Here is a 19,856-nt window from a genome sequence, read left to right as displayed (position 1 = left end):
TTTGGAGTTTCGCCTTCGTTTTTCCTCTCTGAATCAAAATCAAACCATTAAAGCCTTGGCAGATAGTGCAAAAAGGATCTGCGAACCCCACCTCCTCCAAGATGAACTGAACCACCTCAACTGGGCTCTCCAGGCCAATGGAGACTCCACCTCAGACATCAGAAGAGCTGCGAGACCACCGAGAAGAAGCCACGAGAGTCAAGACGAAGATCCACCCAGAGGAAAAGTGTTCTTGCCAGACATCATCTTGCCATTCATTTGGAGAGGCCCTGCTCACAATCCCACCTGCATCGCAAGCGCGATTGGAGGAACAAAGGACAGGGCCTTCTCGGTGGTGGCCCCACGACTCTGGAACTCCCTCCCCAAGGACATCAGGCAGGCCCCAATGTTGGCAGTCTTTAGAAGGAGCTTGAAAACATGGATGTTCTAGTGTGCCTTCCCAGAATAAGGAATCCCAAGCAGTATGTCCCAAACGCACTTTACGAGCGATTTAGGATTGTCTGCACGCCCACCTATCCCTAAAATATCCATCCTATTTCACTTGGACATGCCCAGCATTTTTAAAGTTTTAATCATTACATTTGGCCTTGCCACAGGTTTTTAAGTGCGTTATGATAGTATTGTTATTGTTTTGCTTTGTTTAGGAGTTATTTATTGTTGCATTGTTGTCGTTGTGTTTTATTGATGAATGTGGGCTCGGCCTCTTGTAAGCCGCACCGAGTCCTGCGGGAGATGGTAGCGGGGTATAAATAAAGGTTTATTATTACTATTATACATCAAGGGAACCACTGACCGCAGAGGGAAGCTGAGGAGGAAACGCAACATACAAACTATCTACAGACCCACCAAGAAAATCCAACCAATGCTCCGTTCAGCAAAGGACAAGAGGGATCCTCTCACTTCTGCAGGAGTCTACCGTGTACCACGCAGCTGTGGACAAGAAGTCTCCATAGGTACCACCAAATGTAGCATTGCTCAAACACGCATCAAGGAACATGAAAGGCACTGCAGACTACTTCAACCAGAGAAATCAGCCATAGCAGAGCACCTGAGGAACCAACCTGGACACAGCAGATTATTGGAGAACACAGAAATGCTGGACCACTCTCACAACCACCATGTCAGACAACACAGAGAAGCCACTGAAATCCACAAGAAGCATGTGGACAATTTCAACAGAAAGGAGGAAACCATGAAAGTGAACAAAATCTGGCTAATAGTATTTAAAAAACTCTAAAACTACAATAGCAAAACAATAGACAGGAAACAATCAAGGACATCTAATCACCTCTCAATAAAAGATTGCTCCAGGCACTGCCAGGCCATCAAATGCTAATCAAGGTGGTCAGTTGAAACAGTCACACCTCCCTCCAACAGACGAGAGTCCTTTGTCCCACCCTGGACATTCCTCAGATATATAAACACATTTTCCTACTTCCAACAGACCTCACTACCTCTGAGGATGCTTGCCATAGATGCAGGCAAAACGTCAGGAGAGAATGCCTCTAGAACAGGGGTCCACAAACTTTTTAAACAGAGGGCCCGGTCACAGTCCCTCAAACTGTTGGAGGGCCAGATTATTGAGGAAAAAATGAACGAATTCCTATGCACACTGCACATATCTTATTTGTAGTGCAAAAACTGCTTAAAAAACTACACAATAATTAAAATGAAAAACAATTTTAACAAATATAAATGTATTAGTATTTCAATGGGAAGTGTGGGTCTGCTTTTGGCTCATGAGATAGGATTGTTGTTGTTGTTGTTGTTGTGTGCTTTCAAGTCGTTACAGACTTAGGTTGACCCTAAGTGAGGGCCGGGTAAATGACCTTGGAGGGCCACATTCGGCCCCCGAACCTTAGTTTGAGGACCCCTGCTCTAGAACATGGCCAAATAGCCCGAAAAAACCCACAACAACCCAGTGAATCAAAATATATTTTGCCGCCGGATAGTAATTCTAGGTTTGTGCAATCTGTTATGTCTGACGAGCCTTAAGGAACCAAACCGAGGTTTTTCGCAGGACTCTATGGAGTCTGGACTCCTGTTTGTGCGGCATTCTGACTCCATGCGCCGGTCTTCCATCTTGCCTCTCCGCAGTAAATGAAACCGATGCCTCCCTCCCTCCCGCCTTCCTCTCCTAGTCTTTCTGCAATATTGCGAATTACCAAAAACATACCAAAAGCAAACCGCTGCAAGTTGAATGACTAAGGCAGTTTTATAGGTGCCACTGACAGATTTATTCTTCGTGCGCATTTTAGAGGAGGAAGGGTGCTGAAAATGGGGAAGAAGCACCGCATCGTAAAATCCCACCACGGCTTTGAGAGAAAAACACTGGCATCGGTGCCTGGAAGGAAACCGTTCCATTGTGAGAGCAAGGCTGACATACACAGCTTGTTTGGGGAGAGAATACTGTGTAACCGCTTGGAGAAGAAGGAGACATTGCTGCAGCCGTCCGTGATTAAAATGATGTTTATTGTGGCGAGAGCTCCGAAACCCTGCTTGCAGCATCCCTCGGTGCCATAAGGAATAATGGGCACGTTGGTGCCAAAACGGAGAGGAAAATTTCATTCTAAAGCAATTGACTAAATGCATTGCCGACAGGAGCACTCCAATTTGACCTCCACGTGTCCCCTTAAAGCGGGGTTTCTCAACCTTCCCAATGCTGCAATACCTTAATACAATTCATAGAATCATAGAATCAAAGAGTTGGAAGAGACCTCCTGGGCCATCCAGTCCAACCCCATTCTGCCAAGAAGCAGGAATATTGCATTCAAATCACCCCTGACAGATGGCCATCCAGCCTCTGTTTAAAAGCTTCCAAAGAAGGAGCCTCCACCACACTCCGGGGCAGAGAGTTCCACTGCTGAACGGCTCTCACGGTCAGGAAGTTCTTAGAATCATAGAATCCTAGAGTTGGAAGAGACCTCATGGGCCATCCAGTCCAACCCCATTCTGCCAAGAAGCAGGAATATTGCATTCAAATCACCCCTGACAGATGGCCATCCAGCCTCTGCTTAAAAGCTTCCAAAGAAGGAGCCTCCACCACACTCCGGGGCAGAGAGTTCCACTGCTGAACGGCTCTCACAGTCAGGAAGTTCTTAGAATCATAGAATCCTAGAGTTGGAAGAGACCTCATGGGCCATCCACTCCAACCCCATTGTGCCAAGAAGCAGGAATATTGCATTCAAATCACCCCTGACAAATGGCCATCCAGCCTCTGCTTAAAAGCTTCCAAAAAAGGAGCCTCCACCACACTCCGGGGAAGGCAGAGAGTTCCACTGCTGAACGGCTCTTACAGTCAGGAAGTTCTTCCTCATGTTCAGATGGAATCTCCTCTCTTGTAGTTTGAAGCCATTGTTCCATTGCGTCCTATTCTCCAAGGAAGCAGAAAACAAGCTTGCTCCCTCCTCCTCCCTGTGGCTTCCTCTCACATATTTATACATGGCTATCATGTCTCCTCTCAGCCTTCTCTTCTTCAGGCTAAACATGCCCAGTTCCCTAAGCCGCTCCTCATAGGGCTTGTTCTCCAGACCCTTGAACATTTTAGTCGCCTTCCTCTGGACACGTTCCAGCTTGTCAATATCTCTCTTCAATTGTGGTGCCCAGAATTGGACACAATATTCCAGAATTCCTCATCTTGTGGTGACGTCCAACCATCACATTATTTCTTTTGCTACTTCACAACTGTAATTTTGCTACTGTTATTAATCGTAATGTAACCCCTCTCCAATGCCAGAGATACAGCTTAATGTGGACCATTTCCGCTCCCTTGGCAGCCATCTCTCCACCAGAATCAACATCGATACCAAAACACAACACCGCCTGAGCTCTGCGAGCGCAGCATTTTTCCAAATGAAGCAGAGAGTGTTTGAGGACCGGGACATCCATAGGGAGACCAAGGGGCTTGTCTATAAAGCTATTGTCCTCCCAACCCTGCCTGCTATATGCCTGCAAAACGTGGACTGTCTACAGACATTAACATTAAGACTGAAATACAATACCATCTGAGCTCTGCAAGTGCAGCATTTCTCCAAATGAAGCAGAGAATGTTTGAGGACCGGGACATCCGTAGGGAGACCAAGGGGCTTGTCTATAAAGCTATTCCCCTCCCAACCCTGCTGTACGCCTGCAGAACGTGGACTGTCTACAGACATTAACATTAAGACTGAAATACAATACCGCCTGAGCTCTGCAAGTGCAGCATTTCTGAAATGAAGCAGAGAATGTTTGAGGACCGGGACATCCGTAGGGAGACCAAGGGGCTTGTTTATAAAGCTATTCCCCTCCCAACCCTGCTATATGCCTGCGAAACGTGGACTGTCTACAGATGTCAGATGCAACTCCTGGAACAATTCCATCAGCGCTGCCTCCGGAAAATCCTGCAAATCTCTTGGGAAGACAAGCGGACAAACGTCAGCGTGCTGGAAAAAGCAAAGACCACCAGCAGTGAAGCGATGGTCCTCCGCCATCAACTCCGCTGGGCCGGCCACGTTGTCCAGATGCCTGACCACCGTCTCCCAAAGAGGTTGCTCTACTCTGAACTCAAGAATGGAAAACGGAATGTTGGTGGACAGGAAAAGAGATTGAAAGACGGGCTCAAAGCCAACCTTAAAAACTCTGGCATAGACACTGAGAACTGGGAAGCCCTGGCCCTTGAGTGCTCCAGCTGGAGGTCAGATGTAATCAGCAGTGCTGCAGAATTCGAGGAGGCACGAATGGAGGGCGAAAGGGAGAAGCGTGCCAAGAGGAAGGTGCGTCAAGCCAACCCCGACCAGGACCGCCTTCCACCTGGAAACCAATGCCCTCACTGCGGAAGAAGATGCAGCTCAAGAATAGGGCTCCACAGCCACATGCGGACTCACAAGGAAACCCATAATGGAAAACCATCTTACTCGTCCAACGAGGGATCGCCTAAGTAAGTAAGTAAGTAAGTAAGTAGCAACAAAAATATTGTTATGTTTGGGGGTCACCACAGCATGAGGAACTGTATTAAGGGGTCGCAGCATGAGGAAGGTTGAGAACCACTGCTCTAAGATATAGCAAAAGACGGGCACCATTTTGTGGCTTCCAATGTGAACGCCCTGTTTCTGCTGATTCCATCTCGAGCAGGCAGACGAACCCAACGTCCAAGCAATGATTTATTTTTAAAAATCCGCAGCTTGCATTGTGACTTCTCCTCCAACTCGGTGCTGAGTCAACCTCAGATGAGTGGAATGAACAGTCTCCCTGTCTTCTGTTTTTTTCCTCTCTTTCTCTCTCTCTCTTCCTCCTGAAACATTGCTATGTCAGAGCTGGCTTCAAAGAGCTGTCGGGAGAAAGAGATAAATGGAGAGCCCAGTTTCGGCTGTTTTATCCCTCCATGTTCCATCTCCTCAAAGCCAGCCAAGACCTTGCCTTATAAGAGCAAAATAGATGCCAGTCCAATGAAAAGTAATCTATGCTTCTCATATTATCTGCTTTGGGAACGCTTTCGCTTGAGGCTCAGGCGTCGGCGGTGTCTGGGAGGGCTTTCGCACAACTGAGACTCGTGCGCCAACTGCGACCGTACCTCGCGAAGGCGGATCTGGCCGGAGTGGTCCCTGCCTTGGTCACCTCCAGATTGGACTACTGCAATGCGCTCTACGTGGGGCTGCCCTTGAAGCCCTAAACGGTTCTGGCCCAACTTATCTATCCGAATGTATCTCAGCCTATCAGCCTGCCAGGTCCCTAAGATCATCCGGGGAGGCCCTACTCTCTATCCCGCCGGCTTCACAGGTGCGGCTGGCGGGAACGAGAGACAGGGCCTTTTCTGTGGTGGCCCCTCGGCTTTGGAACACCCTCCCTATTGAGATAAGGTCAGCCCCCACGCTGATGGCGTTTCGGAAAAAACTAAAGACATGGATGTTTGAACAAGCATTCGGATAATCCGACGTAACGAATCTTGACGATTAAGGATTGGTAATTACGGACGACGAATCTTGGATTGTGATTCCAGTTACGAGATGCATTTGGATTGTTATTGGTGGCCCAATAATTCTGTATTTTATATGTGTTTTTATGTCTTTTAAATTGAATACTGTTGTTTTTAGATGTTGTAAACCGCAATGAGTCGCCGACTTAGGCTGAGATATTAGCGGTATACAAGTTTAATAATAAATAAATAAATAAATAAATAAATAAAGACGGCTCGGAAGCTCCAACTGGTCCAACGATCAGCAGCCAGGATGCTAACTGGGGCCCCTTCCAGAGAGAGGTCAACCCTCCTGTTCAAGGAGCTCCACTGGCTGCCGTTTATTTTCCAAGCCCAATTTAAGGTGCAGGTGCTTACCTACAAAGACCTGAACGGTTTGGGACCAGCCTACCTGCGTGACCGCATCTCCGTATACGAACCCACGCATTCACTTCGTTCATCTGGAGAGGCCCTGCTCGTGATCCCGCCTGCGTCGCAAGCGCGCTTGGTGGGGACGCAAGACAGGGCCTTTTCCATGGTGGCCCCCCGACTCTGGAACACCCTCCCCAAAGACCTTAGACAGGCCCCTACATTGGCTGTCTTCAGAAAGAACTTGAAGACCTGGCTTTTCCGATGCACCTTCCCAGATTAGGAAATCTCCACCACCAAGTCCCATAAGCACTTTATCAGAACCAATGATTGCTGCACATCGCACATCGCACTTGCCCTGGAAGCCCCATATACACCTCCTGTCACATCAGCACTTTTAATCTTGTACCCATTGCTCTGGCCCGGCCCAGTTTTATTGTGTTTAGTGTATTGTGCCTGTTGTTTATTTTGCTTTATTCTGTTTTTAATTGTTTGATTTGCTTAGATTGTATTGTTGTGTTGTGTGTTGAGGCCTCGGCCTGTGTAAGCCGCATCGAATCCTTCGGGAGATGCTAGCGGGGTACAAATAAAGTTTAATAATAATAATAATAATGCCTAAACGAGGGAACAGTCGCACAGCGGTTAAAGCAGTACGCTGCAGGAAAGGCTGCCGACCGGAGGGTCAACAGATCAAAGCAACGAATCGGGATGAGCTCCTGATTGTCAGCCCTAGCTCCTGCCTACCCAGCACTTCGAAAGCATGTAATGCAAGTAGATCAATAGGTATCGATTTGGCAGGAAGGTAAAACCGGATCGGGGTATACGGTGGCAACCTGTGCGGGACGGGGTTACACTCCCCCTGAAGCCACAGGTCCGCAGTTTGGGAGTCCTCTTGGATTCAACGCTTACGCTTGAGGCTCAGGCGTCGGCGGTGTCCGGGAGGGCTTTGGCACAACTGAGACTCGTGCGTCAACTGCGACCGTACCTCGTGAAGGCGGATCTGGCCGGGATGGTTCATGCCTTGGTCACCTCTAGATTGGACTACTGTAATGTGCTCTACATGGGGCTGCCCTTAAAAACAGCTCGGAAATTTCAGTTAGTCCAATGGGCGGCGGCCAGGATGTTAACTGGTGCTCCTTACAGGGAGAGGTCAACTCTCCTGTTCAAGGAGCTCCATTGGCTGCCGTTCATCTTCCGGTCCCAATTCAAGGTGCAGGTGCTCACCTACAAAGCCCTAAACAGTTTGGGACCCGCCTACCTGTGTGACTGCATCTCCATTTATGAACCCACACGTTCTCTTCGTTCATCTGGAGAGGCCCTGTTCACGATCCCACCTGCGTCGCAGGCGCGTCTGGTAGGGACGAGGGACAGGGCCTTTTCTGTGGTGCCCGCCCCCCCCCCGACTTTGGAACACTCTCCCCAAGGACATCAGACAAGCCCGTACACTGGCAGTCTTTAGGAAGCGTTTGAAGACCTGGCTGTTCCGGTGTGCCTTTTCAGAATATGAACTCCAGCAATATGTCCCAGAAGCACTTTACCAGAGATTTAAGATGGTCTGCACATTGCACTTACCCTAAAATCCTACATTCCACCTGTCATACTCAGCACTTTTTAACCTGTACCCATTACATTCGGCCTGGCCCTAGTTTTACTGTGTTATGGTGTATTGTTTGTACTGTTTACTGTTATTGCTTAACGTTTTGATTTGCTTTATAATGCTATGTGGATTGTTATGCTGTTGTTTTTATTGAGGCCTTGGCCTTTGTAAGCCGCATCGAGTCATTCGGGAGATGTTAGCGGGGTACAAATAAAGTTAATAATAATAATAATAATAATAATAATAATAATAATAATAAAAGAGCCCCCCATGCAGACAAAAAGATCGAAGATGTCGACGGACAGCAGACTCCTTTGACATGGAACGCAGTACCTCCCCATGGCCGAAAGTTGAGCATCACCTACAAATGCCGGAGATGGAAAAGGGCAAGGCCTCTACCTTTATCTGTGTATCGTATGTCGTTGTTTGTGTAAAATGGCATTGAATGTTTGCCTTATATGTGTACTGTATGATCTGAAGAGAAACCAGAGTATATACGTGTACTGTAATTCGCTCTGAGTCCCTCCAGAGAGACAAAGCAGAATATAAATAAAGTGTCATAAACTTGGTCATACATACATACGGAGAGAGAGAGATACAGATATATGGGTACCTCTATATATTTGATAATATCTATATCTATACAGGATTTGCAGAGTCTTGCAAACATATCAGGGGAAAATTCAGTAGTGCAATGGGTTAAACCCTCAGGCTGGCAGGTCTGCTGACCGATAGGTCAGCGGTTCAAATCTGGGAGAGTAGGTAGAGCTCCCTCTGTCAGCTCTGATCCCCATGAAATTATTGGTACCTGTAATCATTCTACAAGTAGCAGCAATTGCGAAGTATCTGTTTAAATACCTATAGAATTAATACAGCTTGATACAGGCTCAAGGCTATTTCAGCATGGGAGTTGTAGTTTTCCTTTAACCCACTAAAGCTAAAAGAGCCACCAGTGGCGCAATGGCTTAAACCCTTGTGCCAGCAGGACTGAAAACCGACAAATCGGAAGCTCGAATCCGGGGAGAGTGTGGATAAGCTCCCTCTGTCTGCTCCAGCTTCCCATGCAGGGAAATGAGAGAAGCCTCCCACAAGGATGGTCAAACATCAAAACATCTGGGCAATGTCCCTTGGGAAACGTCCTTGCAGATGGCCAATTCTCTCACACCAAAACATCCAGGCAATGTCCCCTGAGCAATGTCCTTGCAGACGGCCAATTCTCTCACACCAGAAGCAACTTGCAGTTTCTCAAGTCATACCCGATATGTAAAGAAAAAAATCCACACTGTGGAATTAATGCAGTTTGGTATTACTATACTTTTAACTTGAAGCTCAAAAGCTATGAAGTCATAGGAGTTGCAGTTTCACATCTTTAGCAACCTCTGCACAAGACCCCTCGCCAAACTACAACTCCTCATATTCTACAGCAACTCCCAACATCATCTGTAAGCCAAAGACTCCCTGTGTCCATTCTTTTGCATCCTAAAATATGAGAATATAGAGGGTTTTTAAAATAAAAAAACCAAACAACAAGGGAAACTGTTTTAGGAATGGCACATAAAGGGCCACGGTTTGTAACTGCCATCGTGGGCTAAAGGAGGACAGAGGGCATGCCAGACTATGCAACGAACCCCAGGCTCCAAGAGTTGCCAAATAGGCTGGTGCAATGTCCCTAAATGCCCCTTCTTCCATTGGCATCCAGATCTCTCTCTCTCCTTTGGTGGAGATGTATGACAATGACAACGCCAGGGCCGTTAAAGTGGCGTCAAACTGTATTTGTTCTAGTCTAGATGCATTCAGAGTCAAGCTCACCACTTCCCCATAGATTTCTTTGCAAGATGTCAGTGTATCAAAGCATTGCAGAAGCAACAAGAAACAGTTGCAAAAGAGGAAGTTCTTTCGAAAACAGGAACTACGACAACCTCATTTTTTCTATAAAGCAATTTGGATTCTGGCGGTTCAAAACACAGGAGGAAAAAGGAAGGAAAGGGGAAGTGCTATAAGCTCAAATAACAGTAGAGCTAGCTCTCCGTATCCACAGATTCTGCATCCACACATTCAAACATTCATGCCTCGAAAGTTTTCCAAACAAAATTCCAAAACACAAAGCTTGATCCCCACACCATAACATTATTTTAGTTGCTACTTCATTACTATAATTTTGCTACTGTTAGGAATCGTAATGTAAATATCTGATATGCAAGATGTATTTTCATTCACTGGACCAAATTTGGCACAAATACCCAATACGCACATATTTGAATACTGGTGAGATTGGGAGGGGGGTAGATTTTGTCATTTGGGAGTTAAAGTTGCTGGGATTTATTGTTCGCCTACAATCAAAGAGCGTTCTGAACTCCACCAGCAATAGAATTGGGCCATACTTTCCACATAGAACCCCCATGGCCAAGAGAAAATACTGGAAAGGTTTGGTGGGCATTGACCTTGAGTTTGGGAGTTGTAGTTCACCTACATCCAGAGAGCACTGTGGATTCAACAATGATGGATCTGGAGAAAACTTGGCAAGAATAATCAATATGCCCAAATGTGAACACTGGTGGAGTTTGGGGAAAATATACTTGACATTTGGGAGTTGTGGTTGCTCGGATTTATAGTTCACCTACAATCAAAGAGCATTCTTAACTCCACCAAGGATGGAATTGAACCAGGCTTGGCACACAGAACCCCCATGACCAAGAGAAAATGCTGGAAGGGTTTGGTGGGCTTTACCTTGAGTTTTGGAGTTTTAGTTCACCTACATCCAGGGAGCACTATTGAGTCAAACAATGATAGATCTGGACAAAACTTGACAAGAATACGCAATATGCCCAAAAGCGAACACTGGTGGAGATCGGAGAAAATAGACCTTGACATTTTGGAATTGTGGTTGCTGGGATTTATAGTTCACCTACAATCAAAGAGCATTCTGAACTTCACCAACAATAGAATCGGGTCAAACCTCCGACACAGAATCCCCATGACCAACATGGGTTTTGATGGTCTTTGGTGACCCCTCTGACTCCCCCTTGTGACCCCCAGGTTGAGAAATAATGTTATAAACCCTTCCCTGACTCCAAAACTGCAAGGAACACATTCTTTTAGTTTCAGTTTGTTATCTACTTTCTGTTGAATCTGAGCTGAGCATCTTAATTGCTGCCCGAACGGTCTCTATTGACTAAAACTTCTTCTCCTGTTCAAGGTCTTATTAATTTCAGCACCTGGTAAATCAAAATCAACTTCATTCTCACAGAGCTGCTCAGGGAACCATGGCAAAAGGCCTTTTCCAAGCCTGGGACCTTGAGAATCCTCTTGCAGCAACTCAGGCCTCTCTTGTAAACTCCATTCTGGTCCCTCATCCCCAAATACAACAAACCTTGGCCCAGGAACTGGATCAACATCCCCATTTTCATCATGAGCATCAACATGAACATCATACCCCATCCTTTCATGAACATCAACATGAACATCATTCCCATTCTTACCATGAACATCAACATGATCATCCCCATTCCCTTCATGAACATCAACATGAACATCACCCCCATTCCCTTCATGAACATCAATATGAACATCATCCCCATTCCCTTCATGAACATCAACATGAACATCATACCCCATCCTTTCATAAACATCAACATGAACATCATCCCCATTCCCTTCATGAACATCAACATGAACATAATCTCCATTCCTTCATGAACATCAACATGAACATCATCCCCATTCTCATCATGAACATCAACATGGACATCATCTCCATTCTCATCATGAACATCAACATGAACATCATTCCCATTCCCTTCATGAACATCAACATGAACATCATCCCCATTCCCTTCATGAACATCAACATGAACATCATCCCCATTCTCATCATGAACATCAACATGAACATCATTCCCATTCTCTTCATGAGCATAAACATGAACATCATCTACATTCTCATCATGAACGTCATGAACATCATCCCCATTCTCATCATGAACATCAACATGAACATCATTCCCATTCCCTTCGTGAACATCAACATGAACATAATTCCCATTCACTTCATGAACATCAATGTGAACATCATCCCCATTCTCATCATGAACACCAACATGAACATCATCCCCATTCTCATCATGAACACAAACATGAACATCATCCCCATTCTCATCATGAACATCAACATGAACATCATACCCCATCCTTTCATGAACATCAACATGAACATCATCCCTATTCAATTCATGAACATCAACATGAACATCATCCTCATTCCCTTCATGAACATCAACATGAACATCATCCCCCATTCCCTTCATGAACATCAACATGAACATCAACCCCATTCCCTTCATGAACATAAAAATGAACATCAACCCCATTCCCTTCATGAACATCAACATGAACACCATCCCCATTCCCTTCATGAACATCAACATGAGCATCATCCTCATTCCCTTCATGAACATCAAAATGAACATCATCCCATTCCCTTCATGAACATCAATATGAGCATCATCCTCATTCCCTTCATGAACATCAAAATATAAACCCATTGTCCTATTTCCAACAGACCTCACTACCTCTGAGGATGCTTGCCATAGATGCAGGCGAAACGTCAGGAGAAATGCCTGAGTCTAGAACATGGCCCTATAGCCCGAAAAATCCCACAAGAACCTAGTGATTCCAGCCATGAAAGCCTTCGACAATACATCAATATGAACATCATCTTCATTCCCTTCATGAACATCAACATGAACATCATCCCCATTCTCATCATGAACATCAACATGAACATCATCCCCATTCCCTTCATGAACATCAACATGAACATCATCCCCATTCCCTTCATGAACATCAACATGAACATCAACATGAACATCATCCCCATTCCCTTCATGAACATCAACAGGAACATCATCCCCATTCCCTTCATGAACATCAACATGAACATCAACATGAACATCATCCCCATTCTCATCATGAACATCAACATGAACATCAACATGAATATCATCCCCATTTCCTTCATGAACATCAACATGAACATCATCCCCATTCTCATCATGAACATCAACATGAACATAATTCCCATTCTCATCATGAACATCATCCCCATTCTCATCATAAACATCAACATGACCATCATCCCCATTCCCTTCATGAAAATCAACATGAACATCATCCTCATTGCAATCCAATACTTAGCTTCTCTGAGAGAACTGATAAAGGACCTAGGAAAAACTCCATTCATAAGGGACCCAGAAAGACATCTGACATAATTGTCCAGACTGTTGGCTAAGAAGTCATTAAGGTCAACTGTGTCAACAAGAAAAACTTCCCCCTGCTATACACATCTCCTTCCTCAAGATGCACCTGAAAATTACAAAGCAGAGCAAGGCCTTGCTATTTTAGGAGTGTTCACACTGACCAAATAAAGACATACTCCAACTGCTCACAATGGTATCTGGGAGTGCATCTGCACTGTAGAATTAATGCAGTTTGACACCGCTAAAAGTGCCAGGGTTCAGTGAGTGGTAGCTTTGTAAGTTTTCTAGCCTTCTTTACCAAACAGATCTGGTGCACCACCAAACTACAACACATATGAGTGAGCTAAAGCAATGAAAATGGTGTCAAACTGTATTAATTCTACAGTGTAGACAAGTGTTTCTCAACCTGGGGGTCAGAACCCCTGGGGGGAGATCACAAGGGGGTGCCAGAGGGATCTCCAAAGATCATCAGAAAACATAGTATTTTCTGTTAATCATGCGGGTTCTGGGTGAGAAGTTTGGCCCAATTCAATCTTTGGTGGGGTTCAGAACGCTCTTTGATTGTAGGTAAACTATAAATCTCAGCAACGACAACTCCCAAATGTCAAGATCTAGATAAAGGTTTTCCCCTGACATTAAGCCCAGTTGTGTCCGACTCTGGAGGTTGGTGCTCACCTCCATTTCTAAGACGACGGGCTGGCGTTGTCCATAGACACCTCCAAAATCATGTGGTCTGCATGACTCCATGGAGTGCTATTACCTTCCTGCCGGAGTGGTACCTATTAATCTACTCACATTTCAAACTGCTAGGTTGGCAGAAGCTAGGGCGAACAGCTCATGCTGCTCCCCGGATTTGAACCTGCAACCTTTTGGTCAACATGTTCAGCAGCTCAGTGGTTTAACCACTGCGCCACCGGAGGCTCCATGTCAAGGTCTATTTCCCCCATACTCCGCTAACCTTTTCCTACCCTTTCGTATGGTGCACAGCAAACAGAGGAACTAATCAGCAACTGAACCTACTAGAGAGGTTTGGGGAGAATTCACCATGATTTATAGGAGTTGTAGGTCCTGTGATGTATAGTTCACTTGCAATTAAAGAGCACCCTGAACTCCACCAAAGATGGATCTGGAACTAACTTGGCATGCAGAACCCCCATTACCAATAAAAATACTGGAGGTCTTTGGAGGGATTTATAGGAGTTGTAGTTCACCTACATCCAACGCGCGCTATGAACCCAAACTATGTTGGATCTGGACCAAACCTGGCATGCATTCCCGATATGTCCAAGTTTGAATACTGGTGGGTTTTGAGTGGAATTGGCCTGGACATTTTGGAGTTGTAGGGACTGGGATTTATAGTTCACTTGCAATCAATGAGCCCTCTGAAGATGGAATTGGACCAAACTTGGCACCCAGAGCCCCCATGACCAGCAAAAAATACTGAAGGTCTTTGGGGAATATTCACCTTGATTTGTGGGAGATGTAGTTCACCTTCATCCAGAGAGTACTGTGGACCCAAACCGCAATGGATCTGGACCAAACTTGGCACACATACCTGATATGCCAAAATTTGATTACTGGAAGGGTTTGGGGAGAACTGGGAGTTGTAGTTCACCCACAACCATAGAAACTGTGACCTCCACCGACGATGGACCTGAACCAAACTTGGCACACAGAACCTCCATGAATAACTCAACCTACTGGAGGGGTTTGATGGGACCAATCCACCACAGTGGGAGTTGTAGTTTACCCTACAGCCAGAGAGCACACTGAACCTCACCGATGATGCATCCAGAGCAAACTTGCCCAACATAACAAACTTTAAGTACTGATGGAGTTTCCCAGGGTTAACTTGGCATGATGGGAGTTGTAGTTCACCCACAACCTTATACATTTTGTACAATTAGAAAATTGGGTTTTTCGAATAACCCGGTCAACGCTGAGTACCCAAGCTAGTTTTAAAATCCAAACCATATATAGATAGCCCAGTTGAGACATCAATTGGAACGAACCTATGCACCCAATACATATTAAAATAGCTAGGATAATGAATTCCTGCCCATGAAAAAATGCTCACACAGAGAACAGCATTGCGCATCTGCCTGCCAAGAAATGCCGAAAGAACCGCAAAGTTCCTCGGAGCACAATTTTCAAAAACCCGACTCGATATTGACAAGGCTGCCAACGTCAAAGGCAAACAGCCGTGAATCAACCGTTGCGAATGTGAGCGTACAGCAACAACAAATGGGACTTTCCTCCCACTTCCCTGTATGGGCTTATATGACGCTCACGTGTCGGGTTTATGTTTTTCCTTATATAGCTGGGTTCGGTTCCTGATGTGTTGTGAAGAGGGCTAAGCACACAATTTCCACGCACCAATGGTTGTGGCCAGATGTGCTCCACACTGCACATGCTGAATTAGAACATAAACATTGAGCCATGCCTCTTTCACTACTGATTCAATATATGTTAGACCTCCCATTACTGGAAGCAGAGAGGGGTCAGTCGTAAGGCCGAACAGGGCAGAGGGTTACAGCCTGTGCTGGACGGGGTTCCACGCCCCCTGAAGATGCAGGTTCGCAGCTTGGGAGGGATCCTGGACTCATTGCTGAGCCTGGAACCACAGGTCTCAGCGGTGGTCGGGAGAGCTTTTGCGCAACCAAAACTTGTGCACCAGTTGCGCCCGTACCTTGGGAAGCCTGATCTGGCCACGCTGGTCGACGCTCTTGTTACATCCCGAATAGACTACTGCAACGCACTCTACATGGGGTTGCCCTTGAAGACTGTTCGGAAACTTCAACTGGTCCAGCGAGCGGCAGCCAGATTGCTCACCGGAGTGACATACAGGGAGCACCCCCCCCCCCCCCCCGCTGTGTCAGCTCCACTGGCTGCCGGTTCAGTTCCGAGCACAATTCAAGGTGCTGCTTTTGATCTACAAAACCCTTTACGGTTCCGGTCCAGTGTATCTGTCTGAAAACATCTCCCTCTACGTCCCACCCTGGAATTTGAGATCATCTGGGGAGGCCCTGCTTTCGACCCCACCGCATCACAAGTGAGGTTGGTGGGCACGAGGAGCAGGGCCTTCTCAGTGGTGGCCCCTCACCTGTGGAACTCACTCCCGGGGGAAATTAGGGCATCAACATCCCTCCTCTCCTTCAGGAGGAAGGTAAAGACGTGGTTGTGGGACCAGGCCTTCGGGCAATCGGACAACTAGATATGGACAACCAGACGGATAGAATCATGCCAAGTTTTTTAAACTTTGTGTTTCTAAATACATTACAACTGTACCCTCAGTTTGCTTCTGATATAATAAATAAATTCTGCTTTTAAGATGCCCTGGTTTCTCTCTCCTCTACCCATTCCCCACTTTGTCCTCAGCTTGCTTCATCTGCTGCAAATCGCTGCTCGGTGCATTAATAAGGATGCACCTACTGCAGAATTAATGCAGTTTGACGCCACTTGAACCGCTATGGCTCAGAACTATGGAATACTGGGAGTTGCCAGTTTACGGGGTCCTTAACGTCCTCTGCTGAAGAGTGCACCAAACTACAACTCCCAGGATTCCACAGCATATTTATTTATTTGTCGTTTCAGAGCAACCACTCCATTACATTACATTTCTAACAGAACAAAGCAAACAAATAGGCAGAATACAAAACTTGTGAGTCTGGTAGTTAGTTAAATCTCCTTTGACCAGTAGCTGGCCACTTGGAGTGCCTCTGGTGTTGCCGCAAGGAGGTCCTCCCTTGTGCATGTAGCGGGGCTCAGGTTGCATTGCAGCAGGTGGTCAGTGGTTTGCTCTTCTCCACACTCGCATGTCGAGGATTCCACTTTGTGGCCCCATTTCTGAAGGTTGGCTCTGCATCTCGTGGTGCCAGAGCGCAGTCTGTTCAGCGCCTTCCAAGTCGCCCAGTCCTCTGTGTGCCCAGGGGGAGTCTCTCATTTGGTATCAGCCATTGGTTGAGGTTCTGGGTTTGAGCCTGCCACTTTTGGACTCTCGCTTGCTGAGGTGTTCCAGCGAGTGTCTCTGTAGATCTTAGAAAACTATTTCTATATTTAAGTCGTTGACGTGCTGGCTGATACCCAAACAGGGGATGAGCTGGAGATGTCTCTGCCTTGGTCCTTTTACTATTGGCTGCAACTTCCCGGAGGATGTCAGGTGGTGCAATACCGGCTAAGCAGTGTAATTTCTCCAGTGGTGTAGGGCGCAGACACCCCGTGATAATGCGGCATGTCTCATTAAGAGCCACATCCTCTGTTTTAGTGTGGTGAGATGTGTTCCACACTGGGCATGCATACTGAGCAGCAGAGTAGCAGAGCGCAAGGGCAGATGTCTTCACTGTGTCTGGTTGTGATCCCCAGGTTGTGCCAGTCAGCTTTCGTATGATATTGTTTCTAGCGCCCACGTTTTGCTTGATGTTCAGGCAGTGCTTCCTGTAGGTAAGAGCACGGTCCAGAGTGACTCCCAGGTATTTGGGTGCACTGCAATGCTCCAGTGGGATTCCTTCCCAGGTGATCCTCAGAGCTCGGGATGCTTGTCTGTTCTTAAGGTGAAAGGCACATGTCTGTGTTTTGGATGGATTAGGGATCAGCTGGTTTTCCCTGTAGTAGGCAGGAAGAGCACCTAGAGCTTTGGAGAGCTTCTGTTCCACCGTCTCAAAGCTCCCTGCTTGAGCAGTAATGGCACGATCATCAGCATAGATGAAACTCTCTGTCCCTTCTGGTCGTGGCTGGTCATTTGTGTAGATGTTGAACATGGATGGAGCAAGCATGCTCCCCTGAGGCAGGCCACAGCATTCCACAGCATGGAGGCTTGGAACGTAAGGTGGAGTTAATATTGTAGATGAACATCAGGTGATCTCCATAATAATAATAATAATAATAATAATAATAATAATAATAACAACTTTATTTATACCCCGCTGCCACCATCTATCTCCCCAAGGGACTCGGAGTGGCTTACATGACATCAACAAAACAGGAAAGCAATAAACAAAAACAATAAATCCAATACAATTAATATAAATCACATATAAACAATAACCAATAAACAGTAACACGCAAGGATTTAAAAACCTATGTCCGGGCCAAATGTAATAGTTTAAAAATTAAACGCTGGACATGAACAAGGTAAGATATATCTGGTATAGGGTTTTGAAAGAGAAATGAGAGGGCGCAGCCCATCCTAAACCAATAGTAAAGTGCATTCTGAGGACATATTGCTGGGAATTGTCCTTATTCTGGGAAGGCACACTGGAACAATCATGTTTTCAATCTCCTCCTAAAGTCTGCCAAAGTGGGGGCCTGTCTGATATCTTTAGGGAGTGAGTTCCAGAGTCGAGGTGCCACCACTGAGAAGGCCCTCTCCCTCATCTCCACCAATCGTACGTGCGAAGGGGGCGAAAGCGAGAGCAGGGCCTCTCCAGGTGATCGAAGAAATTGTGCAGGTTCGTACACAGAAATGTGGACACGCAGGTAGGTGGGTCCCAAACTGTTTAGGGCTTTGTAGGTAAGAACCTGCACCTTGAATTGGGACCGGAAAATGAACAGCAGCCAGTGGAGCTCCTTAAACAGGAGGGTTGACCGCTCCCTGTAAGTTGCACCAGTTAGTAACCTGGCTATCGCCCGTTGGGCCAATTGAAATTTCTGGGCCGTTTTCAAGGGCAGCCCCACGTACAGTGCATTACAGTAGTCCAATCTGGAGGTGACTAAGGCATGGACCTCCCTGGCCAGATCCAACTTCACGAGGTACGATTGCAGTTGGCGCACGAGTCTTAATTGTGCAAAGGCCCTCCCAGCTACCGCCGACGCCTGAGCTTCAAGCGACAGTGATGAGTCCAGGAGGACACCCAAACTGCGGACCTGTGACTTCAGGGGGAGTGCAACCCCGCCCAGCACAGGTTGCCACCCTATACCCTGATCCGGTTTACGATCGACCAGAAGGACCTCTGTCTTGTCGGGATTGATCCTCAGCTTGTTCTTCCTCATCCAGACAGCCACAGCGGCCAGTGGAGCTCCTTGAACAGGGGAGTTGACCGCTCCCTGTAAGTCGCACCAGTTAGTAACCTGACTATCGCCCGTTGGGCCAATTGAAATTTCCGGGCCGTTTTCAAGGGCAGCCCCACGTACAGTGCATTACAGTAGTCCAATCTGGAGGTGACTAAGGCCCTCCCAGCTACCGCCACAGCGGCCACAGCAGCCACGCACCTGTCCAGCACCCGAAGGGCTTCCTTGGAGTTGGGTGGAAAAGAGTGATAGAGTTGTGTGTCATCTGCATAGAGATGGCACCCAACTCCAAAACCCCGGATGACCTCTCCCAGTGGTTTCATGTAGACGTTGAAAAGCATGGGGGACAGAATGGAACCAAGTGAGACCCCATAGGTCAAAAATGGATGCAAAACCCAATATCTCAACACCCCTTTACCTTGAGGTTCAGGCTCAGGCTCCGATGGGTCCACCAACTCCTTTCCCAGGGTGTCAATCGGGGTCTCGGTCTCAGGCGTCTCAAAGTTGCCTTCCGAATCCGAACTGCCAAGAAGGAGAGGAGAGAAGGACAGATGAAACCCTTCCAAACACATTCCTTGACTATACATTCCATCAGAAAGCTTTCTGCACTGTCGGATTGTTTCTTGTCTGGAGTTCCCCTGTGTTTGAGTTTTGTTTTTGTTTTTAATTTGCTGTTATGATTTTAGAATTTTAACAATCA

The 19,856-nt window shown here is 46.5% G+C and overlaps 1 protein-coding gene across 6 annotated transcripts in view; it reads right to left on the bottom strand.

The window, feature by feature from the left end:
- Positions 1 to 19,856, bottom strand: part of TACC1 (transforming acidic coiled-coil containing protein 1) — a 143,184-nt gene that overhangs the window by 78,560 nt on the left and 44,768 nt on the right. For all 6 annotated transcript variants that reach the window (XM_067470641.1, XM_067470644.1, XM_067470639.1 and 3 more), the window contains exon 2: positions 19,575 to 19,678. In XM_067470641.1, coding sequence (XP_067326742.1) covers positions 19,575 to 19,678 — 104 coding nt within the window. The remainder of the gene's footprint in view (positions 1 to 19,574; positions 19,679 to 19,856) is intronic.

The sequence above is a fragment of the Anolis sagrei genome, chromosome 7, assembly GCF_037176765.1.
Source record: "Anolis sagrei isolate rAnoSag1 chromosome 7, rAnoSag1.mat, whole genome shotgun sequence".
Lineage (NCBI taxonomy): Eukaryota > Metazoa > Chordata > Lepidosauria > Squamata > Dactyloidae > Anolis > Anolis sagrei.
This window is presented reverse-complemented; position numbering and strand designations above follow the sequence as displayed.